Raw genomic sequence first — 22,438 nt, 5'->3', positions numbered from 1 at the left:
TTGCTTTGCCAACGCCTGACACTTACACATCACGAGTACGTTTCCGAGATACGCGCATTGTCAGCCAGAATTCTCCTACACCGCGTTTCACATTCAGTGCTGAGAGTTGATCAAGTTCTCAGCTGAGGCGTAGGTGCGCTTCTCCTCACCACCTCCGTCAACGGTAAGCAGCCATCCCACCTCTCTTGCTTCCCGAAGCTGTGTTGTTGCCAACGCCTCGGGCGCGTACAAGTGCACCCGACGCGTGACGCACTCCTCCAGACGTCTGCATTCCGGCCGTAATGAAAGGAAAGCGGAAGGGAGGGTGGAGGGCGCCAAAAAATATGCGACTATCTTGGCGGGCGAGACTGGAAATCAGGGCCGGGGGAGGACAGAGGAGGGCTGCGATGGCTGCAGTGGCGACTGACGCACAGCTGCGTCCTCAATAGCTAGAACGGCGGCACCTTGGACGGCGGCGCCGCTTATTTCACTGGCAGCGTGCCCCACGCCAGGCTTGAGGGAGGCCCCTCAAGCGAGTGCACTTTGCCAATCATACGGATTTCTCCCCGTTTTATCTGCCCGTGGCAGCTATATGCAGGGAAAGGAGAGGGAAGCGGGTGGGGGGAGGCAGGTTAGTGTGCAACTTCAGCACAGGCAGAAGGACGCCGCAGCCATTCGCGCAAGGGATCGCGCGCCTCTAAAGCGCCCCGGCGCTGCCGCCTCTTCGGCGCTCTCCCCAGTTCCCTTTCGCCACCGCTTCACCCCGCTTTCTCTCTCTCTCTCTCTTTTAGGATGGAAAAAAGATATACATATATACATCAAGCAGGGCCCCGCGAGTAGGAGACCTCCCTGCGACGCACTCCTCCCCGCTCCTCGACAAAGCGAATTTTGCTGTCGGCCATCTTTGAGAACAAACAAACAAGCGGACAAACAGCAGCAGCAAAACAAAGATGAGCCAGGCCCGTATTCACGCGCCGCGTCGCTTATATTTTTCCTCGAAGGCGCTTACGCGCTCGTGCATACACGCTGGCTGCACCGATAAATAACCCGCGCCCGAAGCAAACAAACACCAAGCTTCCTCTCCCACACTTGTGCCTGCCGGGTTTCAGCGGTGTGTTGTGCTTCGCCTACTTATTTAGCGCTCGCCCCACGCCTGTATCCGTGAGAGAACAACAAAACAAGAAAAAGAAATCAGCAATGGAGACAACATCCTCTCGCGCCTATAAGAAGCTCGGAAGGCCATATAGGAAGTGAGTGAAGCGTCAGGACAAACTAGGGAAGGTAAAAAGAAAAAAAAAAAAAACAAACAAAAAATTAGGAAATAGGGGACAGGCTTTTATCTCAACGAATGCAGATCAAAGCCGGCCGGGAGTGGCGACACCCCATGCTTTCTCTTTCCTCCTTGAAAACTTGAAATGTGCTCATCAAGTGACACTCGCAAGCCCCGCAAACATCAACAACGACACGACCAGAGTAGAGTGAAAACGCCGTCACGTAGCTGTCACCCTGACAGCTGCTGAAGACGCTATTTGGCGCGAGCGACCGTCTGAGCTGCTGCGCTAAGAACAGACGTTGCTCGATGCGTTACCGACGTGCCAATGACACATCTAGATGCATGGCTCTTCGCGCGTGCCCACTGGTCGACAGGATTTTCGCGGGAATTCGCATTGCCGCGGGACACTCGAGGTCTTTGCCGATGAAGTAAAAAAAACAGCAACGCCAGCGGCAACGAGCAAACAGAGGGCGAGGTGCTTTGGATTTCTCAGAACGTAAATGCTCCATCAATGCGTTTAGCAACGTCCAGTCGGGTCGGGCTTCGAGGATCAGCAACTTATTCCTGCCAAGGAAAGCAAAGAAGAGGCAGACATGTAAGCATACAACGACTGCGAACAGAGGCGTGCGGACAAGGGAATAATAAACAGTCCAATAAACAAGTTCAATACAAAGCGAAACACCACAGAACAGCAATGTGTAATGACGAGCATGTGCACACAGACAAGAAGATCTAAGCACTTGTGCAACTGTTTAGGCTGTGTCTTATTCTTTGCGAGGGGAACTGCACGACCCCCTTAGTCTTTTTCAGCTGCAGCTGTCATGGGTTCTCACAGCAGTCTATGTGCCCGTTCATAACGTACAATCATAATCACGTCGTCATCTCATAAGCCGCAGGAAAAGAAAACCGCATTTGTCCCAACCTGGCGTTCAGTACCGTGCGTAGCACGTGTCAGCCATTGTGCCGTCGTCGGCGTTGTTGTCATCGTTGTCGGGCTAGCCACAACTGTTCTGGATGCCACAGTTAAGGCTCTCTCTTCAATGACCCTCAGAATATCCCCTGTTATTATAGCTATTTTTACAGTGTTAGAAAACCACACGAGCCATTTATCTCTAGGGTTCATGGCACACAATGTTACAGAACGCACAAGCTTAATAAGCCTGACGCTCAAATGAATTAGACGGCCAAAATTAAATTTGTTCTGCCCTCAATACTCGTATCAAATATCTTTGCGTACGTTTCATTTATCGTTCGGAATAGAACGAAGAAATAAGTGCCAAAGCTCATCACATACAGGCAGTGCCATTGCTGTCATCCCTGTAGAGGACAAGTGCAACTGACCGTTGAAGTAGTGCGCACGCACGCACGCACGCACGCACACACACACACACACATGCACAAACACACACGCACGCACGCGCGCACACACACACACATGCACAAACACACACACACACGCACGCACGCGCGCACACACGCACACACACGCACGCACATGCACAAACACACACACACGCACGCACACACACACATGCACAAACACACACACACGCGCACACACACACACACACATGCACAAACACACACGCACGCGCACACACACACACATGCACAAACACACACACACACGCACACACACACACACGCACGCACGCACACGCACGCACACGCAGAGAGAGAGAGATTCTCGACCATTACGGCATCTCTCATGAGTGCGGTTTGAAATGAATAGAATGAATGAATGAATTAATAAATAAATACTCGGATCTGGAATATCATTAAGCTTTCATAATAGTAACAGCGCGAACAAAACAACGTCCATCGTCGTTTTGTTCGCGCTGTTACATTATGAATGCATACCAACTCGCCCAACTTTCCACTTTGATATTATTGAGCACCTGAGGTTCTGAAGCCCTCAAGCTACTGCAAACGGCTTGTCTACAGTTGTTGAACTTCTGCAAGCTCCCATCTCCCCATTCTATAAGAGGACAAACTGAACACGTCCCTTCCTTCTAAGAGGCACACGTGCACACAAACGCACATTTACTGGAAAAACAAACTGCGTTTACCTTCCATTACTAAAGGTTTATTATGTATCTATATATCTTACTACCAAAAGTTGTTTTATTATTGAAAATGATAGCCCAGACACAACTGCCAGCCGACATTGAAACATGACGTGGCGGTTGTCTTCGTTTGGCAGTCCTCGATGCGGAAGTCATCAAAAACAAACCGAAAAATGGGCCAACAAATACATCGCCAATCCTTCGGATTCGTAGGAAGTGAACAGGGTAATAGCGAAGCAACGGATTTCTGTTTTTCTATTAAATGTTCACGTTCTGACAACTGGCTCTTCAGCTATGCAAGTGCGCGAAGATTGAGGTCACCAGCCCATCCTCACTTCGACGCCTCCGCGTTTTCAATCCCATGCTATGCCTTTGGTTTTCTAGGGACCGATACAGAGTGCCATTTTATAAAATAATGCAATATTTAGTAGTGAATTCAGTAGTTAAGGACAAAATAACAAAAAATTAATTTGTTGCATCGCCGTAAGACACTCACATGGTATTTTGCCTATAATATACCTTACACCTGAAAAAAAAATTAAATGCCAATAAAAAAAAAATTGAAAGACTCAGTATTTGTGTGTTTACAGTTTGAAAACGCACCTACACGAAAGCAGTAAATGTACACAAATACCACGTAGTCGCGCGTTTCGCATTCCAGCCAACAGTGAAATTTCAATCTCTTCTTTGCGCAAGGGTTAACAGCATGCATTAAAGGCCGCCCTTGTGCTCTTTGAATTCGTCACCGTTTATTATTTAAAAGTGCTCCTATAAGGTTTCAACGCGTTTAATAAGTAGACGAGGAAGAGGATAAATGTCTCACGTAGACCTCGACGCAGCCTCAACATTTCACAATTAATGAAACACAATTTCCCTCTTCATTTCGGAAGACCAAATTTTAAATGAAATCACAGGCGACTTTGAAAAGACGACGAAGATTTATAGGCAGCGACAGTTCCATAGTACGCCTTCCGTTTCACAAGATGCAAAACTGATTGGAAGAAAGAAAGAAAGTATAAATAAGAAGAAAAAAAACCGGAATCAGCATTGCTGGCGACAGCTCAGACATATAGGGTAAGATTAACGATGGAGTCCGCGGAAGCAACGGAAATGACCGCAAACAAGCAGCGTCCGCCCATCTCAAGAAGTACCGAGCGACACCACGCGGTAGAAGAGGGAAAGTCGACAACGCAGACACGGCGCAGGGAAGAAAGTAAAGGATCATGCTCGCTGGCCGCATGCACACCGCCGTAACGAGGCTCAAAAGAAAGAAAGAAAGAAAGGTTTAGGACCGAGGAGGAAGTATAGGTGGCCGATCGCCATTTTCAAGCACACTGGCCTTTATAGAAGCGTTCATAAAGGAGCTACACACCAGGCCGGTAGCTGCATTTTAACTCCGTCAAGCCGGCCTGTCACAAGCGCTCAGTCACCGCTTCCCTCACACAGTGAGTCCACAAGATTTACTCTAGTCAAGACGATCAGGGTGCGCTTTCCGAACGGGGTTGCCTCGAGCGTTTATTTTGTCCAGTGGAACATTATTCGTGGAGCCCTGCACCATCACGTGAACCCCGTTCCCGTGCCGCAGCACCTGGCGCGAGCGAAGCCTTGGCACATGTCCTGCGCACGTATGAAGTGCATGTTGCTCGCAGCATGAAGTGGCGCACGTAAAATCCAAGCTCAAAGAAATAAAAGCTGCCAGATGTGGAATAGAGAATACCGTGCGTAAGCTGCACCTATACTTACAAAGTACCCCGAAACAACACATGGGTGATGCTAAAAAGAATCCCGCTTACAATGCACTTGCACAACACGTGATAAGTGCTAATCATGCGACTGACGAGGTTAAGGCTTTCGTAATCACTAATGAAAAAAAAAAAAAGACACTGTATTTTACGGCAGTATCTCGAGTCTGTGGCTATTCAGATTACTGGAAGAACGCTGAACCGCAGCAACGACAATATTCCGCCTGTATACACAAGATTCCAATGTCGGATAGAAAAACAAACTTAGGCTTTCAAACAGCTCATATTTTGTGAACAAGGCTTCCGTACAGTAGCCCGAAACGTCTTAAACCTATATTAACCGCAACCTTTTCGGCCGGCTTCTTGCTTTCGTTTTCTTGTTCTTAGGTAATTTAATACTTGATCTCTGGAGATACTGTCAAACCATAAATTTCTAAGTACATAATTATTATTATAACTAGCTTTAACATTAAATCGCTATAGGCGTACGCATACTGTGTGTGTGGAGAGCTTTGCAGTCTGCAAGGTTTTCGTACACACTGGACCTGAGAGTGTTGAAAATGATTTGTGAGCTGGACAAAAGATAAATACCTCGGTAGAGTTCGAATGCCAAGAAACGGGAGCTGCCATTATACCACTGCAAATTTGCACGTGTTCTGTGACTAATGACTGCGCCGTCCTCTCTCGATGTTAATTACGTTTTGTGACACGTTTTGCCGATAATGTCTGACGTTTTCTGGTGGCTATATAATTCGCCCAATCTGCTAATAAACCAGTTGGAAGTCAGGTCTCTGCTCCTACTTTTGGCTGTCTCGGCCGTTCTTTAGTTCTCTTGTTCCGCTGTGCCAGTTTGAGGATGAAATACCAACTCGCCAAATCCTCATCACTAGTGGACCATGAGCAAAACATTTTGCCTGCTTGAAACTAGGAGAGGACGCTTCCCATGAAACTGAGCGACTGGCCAATATTATCTGGACGTGCTGCATTGAGCCTGTTGTGAGACCAGCGCGTTTTCTATGCTCGTTGCCAAGCGGTGACGCGAGGAAAAATCAACCTATGTTAAATGAACAAAATCATCCAGAAACTAATTTTATAGCAAAAGGTAATAAAGCGAGTGATATACTTACACATATGCGAGACGGAATGTAGTTCGAGCTTGAATGAAGCAAACTTCGCACATAAAACATATAATCAGAAATTCGAGATCAAATACTGGCACTACAGAAAAAAATCTGACCTAGTACGTAGTACTAATCACGCGGACCACTGTAATCCCACTTTTATTTTTTATTTTTTGCTTTAGTTTAACCTCGATATATGTAGGCTACGAGAACTGCATGATCTAAAGTATTTATAGCACTGTTACTAGTAGTTTGTGGAAAGGCAGGTCATCGTCTAATTAATATTTTCTACAGTGATGGGTGGCTGCAGCCAGCCAGGAAGTTTGTCTTCAAGAAAAAAAATAAAACCGGTAGCTTGAATTTTGTTCTCGCCAACTGTCTGTCTTATGAAACATTTTGATATAGTCTGTGAGTTAATGTGTAGCGAAATAGCGAAACCAAGTAAATTAAATGCCATTGCAAAGAGTGTTGCTGCTGATTCAAATGATAGAATAACTGAGAGAAATTGACGGATAGGTCAGCTAAAGCTTGGGGAATGTTTACACCGAACTCTGAAAACTATGACAACAGTTAGCAGGAAGCTGCTCGGTCCCGAAGTGTTTCGTTAAAACTAGCTGAGTACAATATGAACTCTATTTGACGGAAGCAAATTGTGTAGGTAAAAAACAAGTATACAGGTTCAAAGATGCACGAATATGCACTGCGTGGTATTAGTTATTGGAATAGGTGTAATAAAGGTGGAAATTTGTGCATTTTGCGGGGCACACCTAAGTGAAATATACATGTCACACCATTGGCAACGCAATAGCAAAACGTGCTGCGTGTTCTTGTGCTATCCCACTTAAGCATGCGTGTTAACGAGCACTTTCCGGCACTATCAAAAAAGAGACAGAGAAAGAAAAAAAGAAGGCTACAAGGCATTAAGAGAAACGAGCTTTCCATAGCACAGATTTGAACATTTACGCATTCCATGTCACTTAGGCAGAAAAAAAAAAAAAATGTCGACGCTGAAAATGTAGCCTGCCCCCCGCGTTATTTACACATTCGCTTGTTGTGAGAGTGCGCCAAGGGGAGCCTTGCTCTCAAACAATGAAAAAGCGCATGTAAAGCTTCTACCGCAAAAATAAAGCGAAGCATAAAAAAAAAAGAAGAAGAAACGCGCGACTTGCTTTTAATTGGCCGAAACCCCCATTCACCACTTGTGGCTTCTTTGGGGGTGTCGTCACGCCGCGTGTTCCATGCACGGTGGTCTCGAAGCGGCACCCAGACTGAACCGCATTCGCAGCAAGTGCAAACAAACGCAAGCGTGGCAAGACGGTGGTAACAACCAAAGAAAAAATAAGAAAAGAAACAGAAAGAGAGAGAGCGGCACAGAGGAACCGCCGGGATATAACATGGAGTCGGGGATCTTAAACCCCTTCAGGGCCTCCGATGGTCGTCGCATCGCGCTTTGTAACTCCCCGACCCCTTTTTTATATCCGATGTCGCCGGCTTGATTTCCCTTCTTCCTCGAACGGCAGCCTGTGAACGGGGGGACGGGCGAGAGAGACCCCAGGTGGGGCGTGCGTGTCTACGGGAGAAGGGGCGCGCTTGCGTCAGCTCGTGTGGTCGGGTACCCCTTTCCCCCCAACAGCTCCCATTTTTCTTTCTTTTCTCGGAGACGCCCATTGTGCGGTGTGGCGCGCGCGTGCTGTGTTCGTGTAGGGTAGCGGGCGCGCGCGCGCCCGCGTTCACGCGCTGTCAGGGCTTTTAACCTCGCGTGGCACGAGCGATGATTGAGCTGTCGCTTCCTCCCGCTGCTCGCCGCGCTCCTGTCTGCCTGCTCACGCGTCGCGGGCACAGGACCTGCGCGCCGCACCGGGCGCATTCCTTGGTGCAGCGGAAACCACACGCATCTTTGAGGAAACCCCCCCCCCCCCCCCCTCCCTCCCCGGCATGGTGCGTGCACCAATCGACGGGGCACCTGTTCGACACGAGGAGCACCCCTCCTTTGAAGATTTCCGTGATCACGACGGTCGGTGAAAAAAAAAAAAAAAAAAAGAATGACAGCGTGGAAACACCTGCGGAATAGGAAACGCTGCTCCGAAAAAGTGAAACGAATATCCCCTCACGCGTTTATTTTGATACCGTTCGCTCTTGCGCCTTTGGAGGGTAGTTAAACAACACAAAAAATATATACAAATATATACCGCAATACATGCACGAAATAAGAAGACACGAATTCAAGTTCATAAGCTCATGAACAAACGCTAATATATAATCAAGCAAAAAAAAAAAAAGCGCGCACATGTCATATTTGGTCGTTCAAACGCTGTATATAAGAAAGGTGGCTAGTTGTCCAGAAGCTTATTTCCTAGATATATAATCTTACTCACTGAACAAAACATAACCACAGCAAACGCCTTGGGTATGAGCTTGTTCACGACACAAACGTTGCCAATAAATACAACATCAATGTCTTATTTCCTACGATGGTCACTGCGCCGACGCAAATCAACTTAAAGAGAGGCAGTGACAGTGACAGTTCATTCAGCCAGCTTGACTTGCCGTATCACGCGACGTTGGCAAGTGTCAATGGAACCATCATTGGCAAGCGCATCGTTTGGGCGGGCTGGTAATTCATGATTTGGTTCACGTTGCGCACGAAAAACAAGGACAAAGCATAGACAGGGAGGCACACTCAGCGCCAACTTTCAACGGCCTTCTTGTTTACGTAACCTTGCAGCATTTACGTGAGTTTACAAGAGCTTGCTAAAGTATCAACAAATCATGCTCTAAAAAATTCCATTGTCTCGTTTTTTCATTCGTTTTATTTGCGTATTTCCTTTTTTTTTTCGATAGCGCGATTGAAGGCTGGGTTGATATTTGGGCTTAACAAAAAAAGTTCACCAAACCTAGTTATCAAATTCCGGTTCAGTAACTTCTTTGATAAGCTGGTCACGGCTTTTCCTGACCCTAACGCAGTTATCAAAATTTATCTCACAACGGTGAACCTTGCAACAAGGATCTAGAAAGCCGCTGTTGACGTTGTTGAGACGCTGTCTGCGCCGATCATTCACGCATTTATACTGCTTATCCAACAGAGGTCCAACGACATAAAAAACGTGCGCGATAAAGGGCATGCTCTGCTTTGGAGCCCACAAAGTTGCATTTGTGGACTTTGTCACGGTTAACAGGACCAGAAGGCCTGGTGAGACAACAGGTGACGGAGCGGAGCCCACCACTTAACATTTGCGGCTCATTGTTATATTTTTACAGCGAAGCTGTTAAGGGCTAGTTCCCCCCGGATCGTGTCTGCGTGTAGACACAGAATCCCGAAGATAGTACAACGCCGGGCCGACCCGCGGCGGAGGTGAAGCAGGCGCTAAGCACTCCCCATACGTGGGGCGATCCCGAAGATAGTGCAAAACTGGGAATACCCGCGGCGGAGGTGCAGTTCGCCATTAAGGGGCCCAGATACACAGCTTCGCTGGTCATCCTTCTTCACAGAGTGGAAGGGCACAAAATTTTTTTGAAGCGGTTAGTAAAGCGCATACTATATGGGATAACAGCAAATTTGTGTTTTTCAGTGACGGCAGGAGAAGCAGTATGACGTTCCTAGTACTGTCCTCTCAAAAGGGGCTTCTGCTACGCTAACCAAAGCGCGGTCAGGGTATCGTGTCTAAACGTGTAGCTTGTACATTAAAGGAAGCATCAATGAGATGTCAAGTTCGCTTGTGCCGCTCACTAATCGGTGTGGCCGCGAAACTCTTTGTCATCGCACTGAAACGGTACCCGACCACGGTGGCGCATATTGTCAACGCTAACAGTTGCGCGCTTATTCTTGTGGCGGGGCTCAAGAACGTCGCTCACACTCAGGCTCAGATCACTGGTGCTTTCGAAACAGCACGGCTGCTTAGTCTGTATAAGCTGTTGTATCGCTAGAGCCTAACGAAAAAAAAAAAAATTAAAGTGCCTTGCCCGCCACTATTATTTTGGGAACACTTGTACGTGTCGTGAAGTTACCAGGTCATAACGTGAAATGACCAGTGTCTGCGACCCAACGTGGCCTTATTCAACGCCGTTTTTTCTGGTGTTTCCATCACAAGGGCACCCCGAATGTAGGTATGACCAACAACCGAGTACGCGTCTACACGTCCGTGCGAGAGTGCTTGATTCACTGAGTACTGTAGCAATAACAACCTGCGCTGTGCCAAGTTACTCATTTCTGCGCTTTTTCCCCGGGGTAGTCCGTCACAAAACACTGCCTTTTAGCTTTTTTTTTCTTTTTCATCGACTTTTTTTTTTCCACTTAGAAACCCAGAGGCAGAGACATGCTGGTGTACGTTTGGCCGTGATAGTACGCAGAGTTTACAGTTCTCATTACCGCGTGAGAAAGAAATGTTTCCTTATTCCAGAAGCCTCCTTTGTGATGTGTTCAAATAAAAACATGATTTTTGCTCCCAGCACCTGTATGCATCATTAATTTTGTATACAGCTTTAAATAAATTGAAGAAAACCAAAGAAAATCTTGATGTTTTTTTTTTTTTTTTCTGGGCTATAACAACGTCAAAAACAGCTCTGATTGGCTGCCAGTACGGTTATTAGACGTCTCGGCGCTCGTACTGCGACCAGAAATGATGAGTTCGCGCGTGTATAATTAGGAAACACGTACTATGTCGGAGATACTGGCCCCTTTCAGCTCCTAATATGCTTCGCGGCATATCATATCTGTACTACGGCAAAGCTAACTTATAAAAATGGATCGAATTTTAGCAAGGTCTGCCCTGACCTTCGCTTCCGAGCGAATGGGGTCAACCTGGGCCACAATGCCTTCCGGTTGCGTCCATTATGCAACCCATTTTAGACATCTGCCTCATACGTACTTAACGCAAGTCTCGACCTAAAGCGAAATGAGGCCTACACTGCCTACGATAGGTCAGCATACTCTCATGAGTACCATCCCTCACAACTCACACTCATTTCAAAGATGCGAGTATTGGTGAGTGAGTAACGAAGGGTGTGAGTTTGAATGTGAGTAAGTATGAACGCGAGTGAGTAACTGTTAGTGTGAGTTAGTGGACGTGAGTATGAACGCGAGCGAATACCAGTTCGTGTAAGTAGAGGTGAGTATAAACTTTTGGGTGAACTGCGCGAAGACGGGGCAAGGAAAAATACAATAACTTCACAGTCTAAACTCTTTCGTTACCGCTATAACTGTGCTCTTTTCGGTACTTTAAGGTTTAATTGCTCACACAGTTTTTGAAAATATTTATGTGAAAATCAAAAGAAACAGCTCAAGGAACACGAATGAAAATGATCATTTGCTTTTTTTAGTATAACTACTGAGAGTAAAAAAACAACTGAAATATACAAAATTATACAGAATTATACAAAATGTGCACGTGTATTCTAGTTTCCAACTTTTGTAAGTGAGATCACGCAAAAAAAGAAAAGAATTTTAAGATTTGTTGGCATCAATATTAGCCATTGCGATGCCCATGCTATGCGGGAAAGCAATAGCTTCACAAATGTGAAATGGATAAGTTCCTATTCTACAGGGAGTATTTGTGTTTGCTCATTGCTGGAGGCGCCTGATTAGTTTTTTACTGCACTATTAAGACTCATGAAGCAATGGTTATCAGGTCAGAGAGCATTCGGAAGTCTCCTTATACTTGGTTATTGCGTTCGATCAACTTTTCTGTGCAAGCACGGTAGTTCAGTATGCGTTCAACTGGTTCTGGAACCTCCACGTGCTTTGTTCAGTTCCTGTGCAGTGCTGTAGAGTAAAGTGAAATCTTGCTCAATATTGTACAGTAATGATTAGGGGTGCCTGCAGAGGCAGTGTTCAAAATGTAAGAGAATAGGCTGCTTGTCAAGCTTCCGTCAAAGGTCGGTCTGAAATCGACTGCGTGATCTTGTGTGAGTGAAAACCCCACAGTATGGGAAGGATTTCTCGTAATAATATGTACATACGCTGTCGAAATGCTGATGGAATAAAGCAACTCACAGTTGGGAAAATAATGTTGCACTTGATAGTAGGCCAACGCAATTGTCAAAATAATACGTAATGATGCGCATCTACCGGTGTATGAAACATCATTAAAACACCCTAGATGTCGTATCGGAAAAGTAGACAACCCGAGGAGAAGCTTCTGTGTCTTCACTGCTGCTGTTATTTATATATTATGTTGCCGAGAGGACTAAAGTGCGAACTTTGCGTCGTTTTATCGGGTTCAGTGCTAGGAGCACTGGAGGCTAGCTTTGACGATACCTCTAGGCTAAGATTTACTTTTCCAGACTCCACAATAAGGCACAAATTGTGAATAGTGAATTTCAGAAAGTGCCTGACGTTAATAGCAGAATAATTCAAATATAAATATTTAACAGCGCGTAGAAAAATTGTCGATCAAACTGATACATCTCTATAGGCGCGGTAACAAAAGAGTTAATGTTTTGAATCTCTGAGAGTTTAACAACGCACTGGCCACTTATTATTTTGACGATATTGATGCAATCAGAAAAAAAGAGGTTCTAAAAGGCGCCAAGAAACATTAAAACTGACAAAGCAGGAAAGACAACGTAGAAAATTGCATTTTTGTATCTCTACGGAACAGAATTATAAATAAGTCTAGATATACGCTAAAGCGAACCCAGGTAGCAGGAAATGCCTATCTATTAATCAACTGCGGGTATCCTAGAAGTAGATAAAAATTTGAATTTCGAGGACTTCTTTGGGGAAACGAGAACTAAGCTTTGCTCCAATGATGCCCTATCGCACCTTCGAAAGTCTTAGTTGGCAAGATGTTCGTTAAAACGGTTATTCAAGCTAGAATAAGTTACACTCATGCTTTTCTTGTTTTTTTTTTCTTTAGCTGTTCCACACGGGGTCTGGAGCGATGCCACGGAAGTTTTGCACGAGGGATCCTCGTTGAGCCAGCACACATAAAAGATTGAGCCTCACACACGGCAGCCCATCGGTTGCCGTTAGGCAAAGCCCGTACCTCATTTGTTCGCATGCACACCGCACAAAGCTAGGGCATAAATCGTGGTCCTTCTGTTGCAAGATAAATCCCTTCCCTCCTGGCTAACCGGGCAGGGGTGATGGGGATTCCGGGGTACACCTGCCCAGCGCGCTTCCGAAAGAGAAACGTTCGGATGGTGGACGACGGCCTGAGAAATGACGCAGACCGCATCCGGACAGGCAGCGCTCAGCGGCAGCAGTAAAAGTGCAAAACGCCGCCGAAGACAGGTCGCGCGGCACCCATATTGCCACCAAGCGGGACAGCGCCGCCGCCTCGGGGTCGCGTCGGCGGCTCGAGCGGAAGAAACAAAGCAGGCTGGCGCTGCAGCGGCCGGCCAGCCACGAGTTTCGTTTAAAGCGATCTCCGTGTTGTTTCCGTGGAATGCCGCGCATCCCGCCTCCGATCCATCACGGGAGACAAATGGCGAGCAATAGCAGCAATAAAACGGCCCCTAACCCGTGCGCGAGTGGCGCCGCGAAACTACCTCCCCCTCCTCCCGCCGGGTTCCGAACGCCGGAAGAGCTCGCGCACTGCGCTACCAGAGGACCCGCGGCGGAGGCACGCATATCGTGACGAACGAGCCGTACCTCCCGCTGCGCGCTGCTTATTGCGGCCGCCGCATCCCGCGCAGTCGAAAACAAGCGACCGCCGCCATGGCCGCTTTGGACGACGACGGAAACAGCTCCGCGGGGTCGAAAGGCTGGCGGAGTATGCATTTTATGCGCTCCCACAAAGTCCACACCAGCGGCCGAGCGCGCAGGGCGGCTCTCTGACGGCTCAACCACTTTGTTCAGCCGGAGTACTTAAAGACCTGAACGGGCAAAACAATAATCATCATCATGATCAACCTATTTTATGTTCACTGCAGGACGAAGGTCTCTCCCTGTGATCTCCAATTACACCTGTCCTGCGCCAACCGATTCCAACTAGCGCCTGCGAATTTCTTATTTTCATCACCCCACCTAGCCTTCTGTCGTCCTCGACAGCGCTTCCCTTCTCTCGGCACCCATTCTGTAGCCCTAATGGTCTACCGGTTATATAACCTACGCGTTACGTGACCTGCCCAGCTCCATTTCTTTCTCCATTAGAATATCGGCTATCCCTGTTTGCTCTCTGATCCACACCGCTCCCTTCCTGTCTCTTAACGTTATGCCTAACATTCTTCGTTCCATCGCTCTTTGCGCGCTCCTTAACTTGTTTTCGAGCTTCTTCGTCAGACTCCGGATTTCTGCCACATATATCGGCACCGGTAGAAAGCATTGATTGTACACTGTTCTTTTTAATGATAGTGGTAGACGTCCAGTAAGGATCTGACAATGTCTGCCGAACGGGTTCCAACCCATTTTTATTCTTCTGTAAATTTCCGTCTCATGAACAAGGTCCCGTGTGAGTAATTGACCTAGGTAAACGTACTCCTTTACAGACTCTAGAGCCTGACTGGCGATCCTGATCTCTTGTTCCCTTGCCCGGCTATTGATCATTATCTTTGTCTTCTGCATATTCATCTTCAACCCCACTCTTGCACTTTCTCTGTTAAGGTCCTCAATCATTTGTTGTAATTCGTCGCAAGTGCTGCTGAACAGGACAATGTCATCTGTAAACCGAAGGTTGTTGAGATATATTCGCCGTTGATCCTTACTCCTAAGCCTTCCCAGTTTAATAGCTCGAATACTTCCTCTAAGAACGCAGTGAATCAAATTGGAGAGATTGTGTCTCCTTGTCTGGCCCTTTTCTATAGGAATCTTTCTACTTTTCTTGTGGAGAATTAAGGTAGCTGTGGAATCTCTGTAGATATTTTCCTAGATATTTACGTAAGCGTCCTGTACTCCTTGATTACGTAACACCTCTATGACAGCTGATACCTCGACTGAATCAAATGCCTTTTCGTAATCTATGAAAGCCATATATAGAGGCTGATTGTACTCTGCGGATTTCGCGATTGGCTGATTGATGAAATAAATGTGATCCATTGTAGAGTATCCCTTCCTGAAACCTGCCTGCTCCCTTGGTTGACTAAAGTCCAGTGTTGCCTTTATTCTATTGGAAATTATCTTGGTGAATATTTTATATAATATCGGAAGTAAGCTAATAGGTCTGTAATTTTCGAATTCTTTAACGTCTCCCTTTTTGTGGATTAGCATAATATTGGTATTCTTCCAGTTATCTTGGACCTTTTAAGTCGATAGACAGTTCGTATAAAGGGCCGCTAGTTTTTCAAGCATTACGTCTCCACCATCTTTGATTAAATCGACTGGTAGTCCATCTTCTCCTGCCGCTTTACCCCGTTTCATGTCTTGCAAGGCTCTTCTAACTTCAACGCTAGTTATAGATGGAGCCTCTGTAACCTGTTCATTACTACATCGAATGGAGGTATCGTGGCTCCTTTGGGTAATGTACAGGTCAGTATAGAATTCTTCCGCTGCTTTTACTATATCTTTGAGATTGCTGATGATATTACCCTGCCCATCTTTCAGTGTATACAACTTGGTTTGTACGGTGCCTAGTTTCCTTCTCACTGTTTTCAGGCTGCGTCCATTTTTTACTGCTTCCTCAGTCATCTCCCGCTATAATTTCGAATATCCCTTATTTTCTCCTTGTTTATTAGTTTTGGCAATTCTGAGAATTCTATCTGGTCTTTTGAACTGGACACTTTCATTCTTTGTCTTTTCTTTATTAAGTCCTTTGTTACTTGGGAGAGCTTACCTACTGGTTGCTTTGGTGCCTTACCTCCCACTTAAATTGCTGCTTCTGAAGCCAGCCTAGTTACGGTTCCATTCATTGCCCCTATGTCATCTTCTTCTCTCTGTTATAAGGCTGCATATTTGCAAGTGCCAACCTGAATTGGTTTGCTTTTACCCTTACTGCGTCTAGGTTGGCCTGTTTCTTATTGACCAATTTTACTCTTCTCACTTCAAATTGAAGTGAATCCTAGTCATCACTAACATATGATCACTGCACTTTACCCTACCTAACACTTGTACATTCTGCACTATGCTGGGATCGGCAGAAAGTATGAAATCAATTTCATGTCTTGTTTCACTATTAGGGCTTTTGCAGGTTCACTTTTTGTTCCAACGCTTCCTGAAGAAGGTGTTCCTTATTCGCAGCTTATTCCTTTCCGCGAATTCTACCAACATCTCTCCTTGAGTGTTCCTAGAATCACGCCGTAGTTGCCAATTGTTTGTTCACCAGCCGCCTTTTCCCCGCTTTTGCATTGAAGTCACCATGACTACCGTATACTGAGTTTGCACTTTTCGCATCGCTAATTGAACATCTTCATAAAACTCTTCTATATCTTCATTATCGTGACTGGAGGTTGGAGTGTAGGTTTTTACTACCTTTCTTCTACACCTCCTATTCAGCTTTATTACGACTACTGCTACCCTCTCATTAATGCTGTAGAATTCCTCAATGTTGCCCGCTATGTTCTTATGGATCAGGAAGCCTAGGACATAGCTGGCAACATTGACGAATTCTACAGCATTAATGAGAGGGTAGCAAGCAAGTCCTTTTATTGTGTTGAGCTAAACGAGTGAACAAAGTCCAACGACTGCTTCACGAATGCCGCATCTGCAACTGAGATACCAGTAAAGCTAGGCACCGGCTGGGACAACACTCACAGGGATAAGTCACCAGGGCATCGATGCCTGTAGTTGATAAGTTATGTCTGCATTGGCTAGCACCTTCGATATCACCTCCTTCGGTATAAATTGTTGTGAACGGAGCGCCAGCAGTTATAGAATACTGCTATAGTGTTCCGTGCTTTCGGAATTTATTTTGATAAAATGTGGCGAATGTTTTCCCAAGTGTTCTCCGCAAAAATTCTCGTTTTTAAATTTTTTTCATTTATTTGCGAAAGTTCGGTGTTTATAAGAGAATTGCCAATTTTCATATTATTCGAAATGCAGTGTTTATTTTGTTTTATTGGGAATTGTGACTTTTGGCATTGGGTCAACTTCACGCATAAGAATACGCGTCTTGAGCGTGCTTGATTACTAAGACAACCGAGAAGTTTGTCTTATGAAACGAGGTTGATAAGCTGCGCAGCGCGTGGCGATGGTTCAAAAGCTGCACGTTTCTCACGTCTCCTCCCTACAGCGTCATATCGTGCCTAGAAATTCACAGAGTGACGTGCCAACGATCCAGGACATATTCTGAGGCTTCGCGAAAACAAAACCACCGAGAAGAGACGATCTTCATGCCCACTGGTATAAAGTACAAGGCCGAATACACGGTAGCTCTTCCCACGAGGCCTTCAACTATAAGTCGCAAATTGAACGACGAAATCGTGAACAGCACGTGCACCGCTGCAACTGCTTCTAACTCGATCGTGTGATCTTTAGGGAAATAGAAACGAGCTAAGGAGCTAGGCGACTTTACCGACTAAAAATAATAAAAGAGCAGTTGCATTCGGGTATGCCGGTAATTAAAGGGCCCGTAATAGCAATAACATGACATGGGTGAATTTATTCGTCTTCGAGGTCTACTGAAGCAGCGCTATACGAAAAAAAAAAAAAAAAAAGACCATGCACAGCGTTACTCCTGTTGTGTGTGCTTTTTGTGTCATCGTCCCATCGCGCTGCTTCAACAGACTGTTAAGGGCCCCTAACTAGGTACCATTTAAAATTTCGGTTGTACACTTGAAGTTGTACAGCGCCGCCCAGGAACCATTCCACCGCAAGAACTTTTTAAAAGGGTTTACTAATAGTGGCGATAGAAGCTAATTAAATGTTCCGGTGTGATGGTGCGAGGAGGCGAACTGCCCTAGCGAAGACGCTCTTCCATTGCGTCGACCGGTGCCCTCAAGCAACATTCATCCCCTGCTTTCTCCCATAACCGAGTCGATGGCCATAAGACGTTTACGTCGCAAGCCCCCCTTCCCTTCTCTCCCCCTTCTTTCCTTGCTGTTCGACGCATTTTCTGTGGCGGTTGACTGTGTTCTGCACTTCATGGGAACCCCAGAGGTGTTCGCCTGGTTGACGGCTATTATAGTGCACTCTAGTCGGCGAGTGTGACGTTTAGGCGATGTCAGTGACGTAGTCGCTGCTGGCGGGCAGAGTTGCTCCTATGAGGAGAAGGGCGCGCGGACTTTTTGCTAAAATATTCAGCTGCTTTCGCGAGATAATATTTTGCACACGCGATCGTTACAACATCATCCACGCACCGCACGTGTCTGTTTACTATCCGCAAACCTCGCGAAGGGCCCTTTAAGCAAAACTGCATCCACGTGGGCCTTCTTGGCCGACGGAATTCGCGAGCGCTAAACTCCGGTACGCCAAGTGCTCTGGATATTCTAACTCGCCCGGATGGCGCCATGTGTTCTTTCGCCTTCGTGATTTCGATCAAAATTTGTGTTTTCGTTTAAGAATAATCCGAATAAAAAAATTGCAGGACTTTTCTAAGCCTTTCTTCTTTTTCTTGGCAGAAAACACAGAACTCTACCTATAACCGTTGGCTGAGGCAAGTTCCTAAAACCGCTCTTGCGGTGATAACCCAGAGTTAACAAAGTTCGTTCTTACATACAAATAGCTTTGCGAGTAATGGCTCAGATGTTTAATTAACAAAAATGTAGTGGTAAAGCTACCACCTCTTCATTAAATCATAAGCGCAGGCAAAGTGTAATGCCCTCAAATAAATGATTAAGTCCATAGCTCCTAATAACGTACTTTAGGGCACGTCTCCCGTAGACTCTAGCTCATAGACTCTCCATAGACTCAAGTTAGTTTTGGCCACCTGCGGCTCTTCAATGAGCGCATAAATTTAAGTGCATGGGCGTTTTTGCCATTTCATCCCGGACAGAATGGATCCGCCGTGGTCAGTAAACTAATCCAAGACATTGTGCTCAGCAGCAGAAAGCCATAGCTTCCGAGCCACCATGGACGGTGGGTATTTTCGACAGAAGTATACGTACACACGCCTATATACATGCGGGCGTTGGAAGAGTTTCCGGTGAGTCGTGCGGTAAGGCTCCTGCGCCACTCGTAGTGCCTCAAGGGGTGGAAGGCGAGCACGATGCATCTGACCACTGTTCAGAGCATTCGTGCGTTGAGAATACAATAAGTGCACTGCCTTACCAACCTGTAATAGCTCATGCAAAGCGAACAATGACCTGCGAACTTACGAAAAAGCGTGCGCATGCCGCAGCGGAAGAGTTTGCCTCGCTGGCATCATAGACCCGCAAAAGCCCCCCACCTCCGTTTCCCAAACGCCTTTCGCATTTCCAGTTGCGCTACCCTCCGACTTGGTCGAAGGGTGGAGGCAGACGCGTCAAGAGAGTGACGCTACATCCGCGTTTGCGAGCGAGTCAAATATGCCGGACAAATTTCGGCCTCCAATCCCCATTTTCTCGGCATGCATGTAAGTCACCTCTTAGCCGAGAAGAAATGCTGAGAGGGTCCCGTAAGGGCCAGTCTACCAGTCTAGCCTGATCTAACGTTTGCATTCAGTTTCCCTTCAAGCTGGGCATGCATAACGTGAAACAGACTTGTGTCTTGTCCAGGCGCTCCAGGTCTCGGTCGCGGAGAAGGCGTTCGTAGAGGGTGCGAGCCAGGGGCGAGTGCAGCATCGGCCGCAAGTGCGCCATCCTTGGACCTGGTGCCACACAAGGGGAAAAGAAGGACAGGAGCATTTCAAGAACGCGCACAGTGAGGACAATGAAGAACAGGAAGCACGGTGTTGTGTTTACATCGACTATGACATGTGTCTATAAACGGCGGGAGAGAAAGCTTACTTCAGTGAAGTAACAAAAAGTGTCTGTCTTTTTTGTGATAACCTATCAGGTGTGCACGGTAAGAATATTCATGAAGTCTGAACGTCGTGCTTCACGAGGTCGTGAACTTCACATGTCTAGGAATGCGCAGACTATGGAGAAAATCATTCTAATATTTTTTCCTTCCTTCTCTCTCAGGCGCTGCAGAAAGATCACTTTAATCGGAAATTATATAGTCTATTTCCTTGTAAGCACGCACTTCGAGAGCAGAGAACACGCGAAACTTTCTAATGACGACGCGCTTTGCTTCTTTTGATGTCACAAGTGTTTCATGCACCGAAGTACAACTCGGCCCGGGCTAACATGTTCCCGTCACATCAGTCACGCAGTCAAAAAAGATGTACCGAGATGCTTGTGTGCCAATAAACAGTTTTTGTTAAATTAAAAGAAGTTCACTTTCAGCACAGCAGTCGCGAACCAATACCTTAAGGCTCAATAAGGCAACTCAACGCTCAGGCACAGCAGCTATGCGAATAAACACATAGCATGGGACTGCCTCCAGCTTAGAAGCTCACTATACATTCGATTACACACATGAAGACCTCACTTACAACGAAAACTCGTTCAGTGCGAACAAAGATTGGACCACGACGACAATGTTTCCCCTTTAGTAAAAGGCAAAAAAAAAAAAAAAAGAAACAGGCTTTTATTAGAAATGCTACTGCAATAAAAATCGTTTCGTTCTCTGAAAACCGTGAATGAAGTACCATAACCTGGCTGCCCTGTTAGTGCGCCGTCGTTCAGGGTAACGTAACAAAATAACTGAAATCAGCGGCAGTCTTTTTGCATTTCAGCGAGGAATGTGGAACAATGGTAGGCACTTATAGCAGAGAAACAAACTGCGCATAAACTCACTACTTTAGCTTTGTTGTTGATGAACGCTGGCTTTTATGCACGAAAGGAGGATTAGCAGATAATGTGACCTTAGATCAGTGAATCAAAAATAAAGTTAAATGATTAGGCAGTACACAAGCCGAACACGAACCGAACGCTACCAAACACAGTAATCAACGTGTTCGAGAACTTGCAGAAGCCCGCTGGATTGCAAATTATGAGCGAATAAGTGTCAACCAGCATTTGATCGCGCTGACAAAAGAATAAATATTTGAACAAGACCCGAGCTATCGTTTTTAGCTGCCTATGTGCCTATTATTTGCGATGGTTAGTTTTTATACCTCGCGCGTGTTGTGTCGCTGTCAATGCACGTGTTGATATAAATATGTCTTGGTACGCTTTTTGACATTCATGCCCTGTTATCACTTGTATGAATGACCTTCAAAGAGAAATCGACGCCAAATTGGTAGACAGCGCTTTCCTGCACAAAACTGATTTTGCTTTTTTTTGTTTTTTACATATTATGTATACCCAAACATTAAGAAACATGTTGCAGAAGACATTATCTTCCTATCGCCATCAGAGTGGGAGTTACAGCGAGTTTTCCAACCCATACCCTCGTATTGCGAAACTGAAATCACATTGCATTGGTTCCGAAAATCAGTGATGTTTCTGTTAAATAAATATTATTCAAAATATTTTTTTCACTTTGTCGGTAACATTAACGATTATTTTTGTACTTAGTTGAGCCTTCGCTATTCTTTTAAAATCTATAAAAACGGCCACATGGCATCTATGACCTCTATGTGTTGTTTCTGACATCTTTCACATGGCTTGAAACATGTATTTACGTTTGAAACAAATATTTGCTCCAGCTCATGTTACGCAAACTTTGATAACCTTCTTTTTCTGAATGAATATTCTGAAATGAAGTTTTGCACATTCATTCCTCACATAGAGATGTGTGCAACGAACTAGAACAAAAGTAATTGATGTAATATTTTGGAATTGACAGCTCCTATTGCAAATAAATTTGGTCCAAATGAGCAAATCTTTTCTCTTTGCTTACTTTTTCAAACATTACTTCCTTAATATTTATTATAATACACTTATCCTAGTTCATTGCATAGGTCCTACATAAATGCCAAAGCTTTACTCAATTCAGCAATTCATTAGTTACTTATGATTGCTGGCGCGACTAACACTTTTTAACACATTTTATAACAAAAATTACCTGCCAATAATAAAATGAACCATTTTTTGCGCTTCAATAGTTGGTTAAGTTAAATAACACATGCTTATTCAGAAAAGAAATTATTTCAATCCCGGCTTCTGATAAAAAAAAGAAAACGTTTTTGTGTGTGTGTGTGGCCTCCCACCTTAAGTTTTCTTGCGCGCTGAATGAAAATAACGTCTATGAGACCATCAGAAGATGCCCGGATGCAGTGACAGCGTGTGCCACATAAAACGAAACATGTGCAAACCTATGTTACAGCGAACGCCTATAGCCTCCTCCACTAGCGTCCTACAGCGACCGTCTTACATGCACGACCTTTTTAGAGCGCAGCTCTTTGGCGTCCGTTCCTGGGTTTCGCGTCGTCGTCGGCGCTGTCGTCGGCCTCGTAACCAGCTCCGCCCCCCTTTCATCCC

General features: G+C 45.7%; 1 protein-coding gene and 1 long non-coding RNA gene across 2 annotated transcripts in view; one reads left to right on the top strand and one right to left on the bottom strand.

Moving 5' to 3' along the window:
• LOC126543302 (protein-L-histidine N-pros-methyltransferase) overlaps window positions 1-19,768 on the bottom strand; it is a 209,970-nt gene extending 190,202 nt beyond the window's left edge. The window contains exon 1 of the mRNA XM_072286550.1: window positions 19,670-19,768. Within this exon, the coding sequence (XP_072142651.1) occupies window positions 19,670-19,768 (99 nt within the window). The remainder of the gene's footprint in view (window positions 1-19,669) is intronic.
• Window positions 1-22,138, top strand: part of LOC129380553 (uncharacterized) — a 76,644-nt gene extending 54,506 nt beyond the window's left edge. Inside the window, exon 2 of the long non-coding RNA XR_008608678.1 lies at window positions 19,685-22,138. This is a non-coding gene — a long non-coding RNA (uncharacterized lncRNA). The remainder of the gene's footprint in view (window positions 1-19,684) is intronic.
• The last annotated feature ends 300 nt before the right edge of the window (window positions 22,139-22,438 follow it).

This window comes from Dermacentor andersoni, chromosome 1 (genome assembly GCF_023375885.2).
Source record: "Dermacentor andersoni chromosome 1, qqDerAnde1_hic_scaffold, whole genome shotgun sequence".
Taxonomy (NCBI): domain Eukaryota; kingdom Metazoa; phylum Arthropoda; class Arachnida; order Ixodida; family Ixodidae; genus Dermacentor; species Dermacentor andersoni.
The sequence above is the reverse complement of the archived record's forward strand: the minus strand, read 5'-3'. Positions and strand labels throughout refer to the sequence as shown.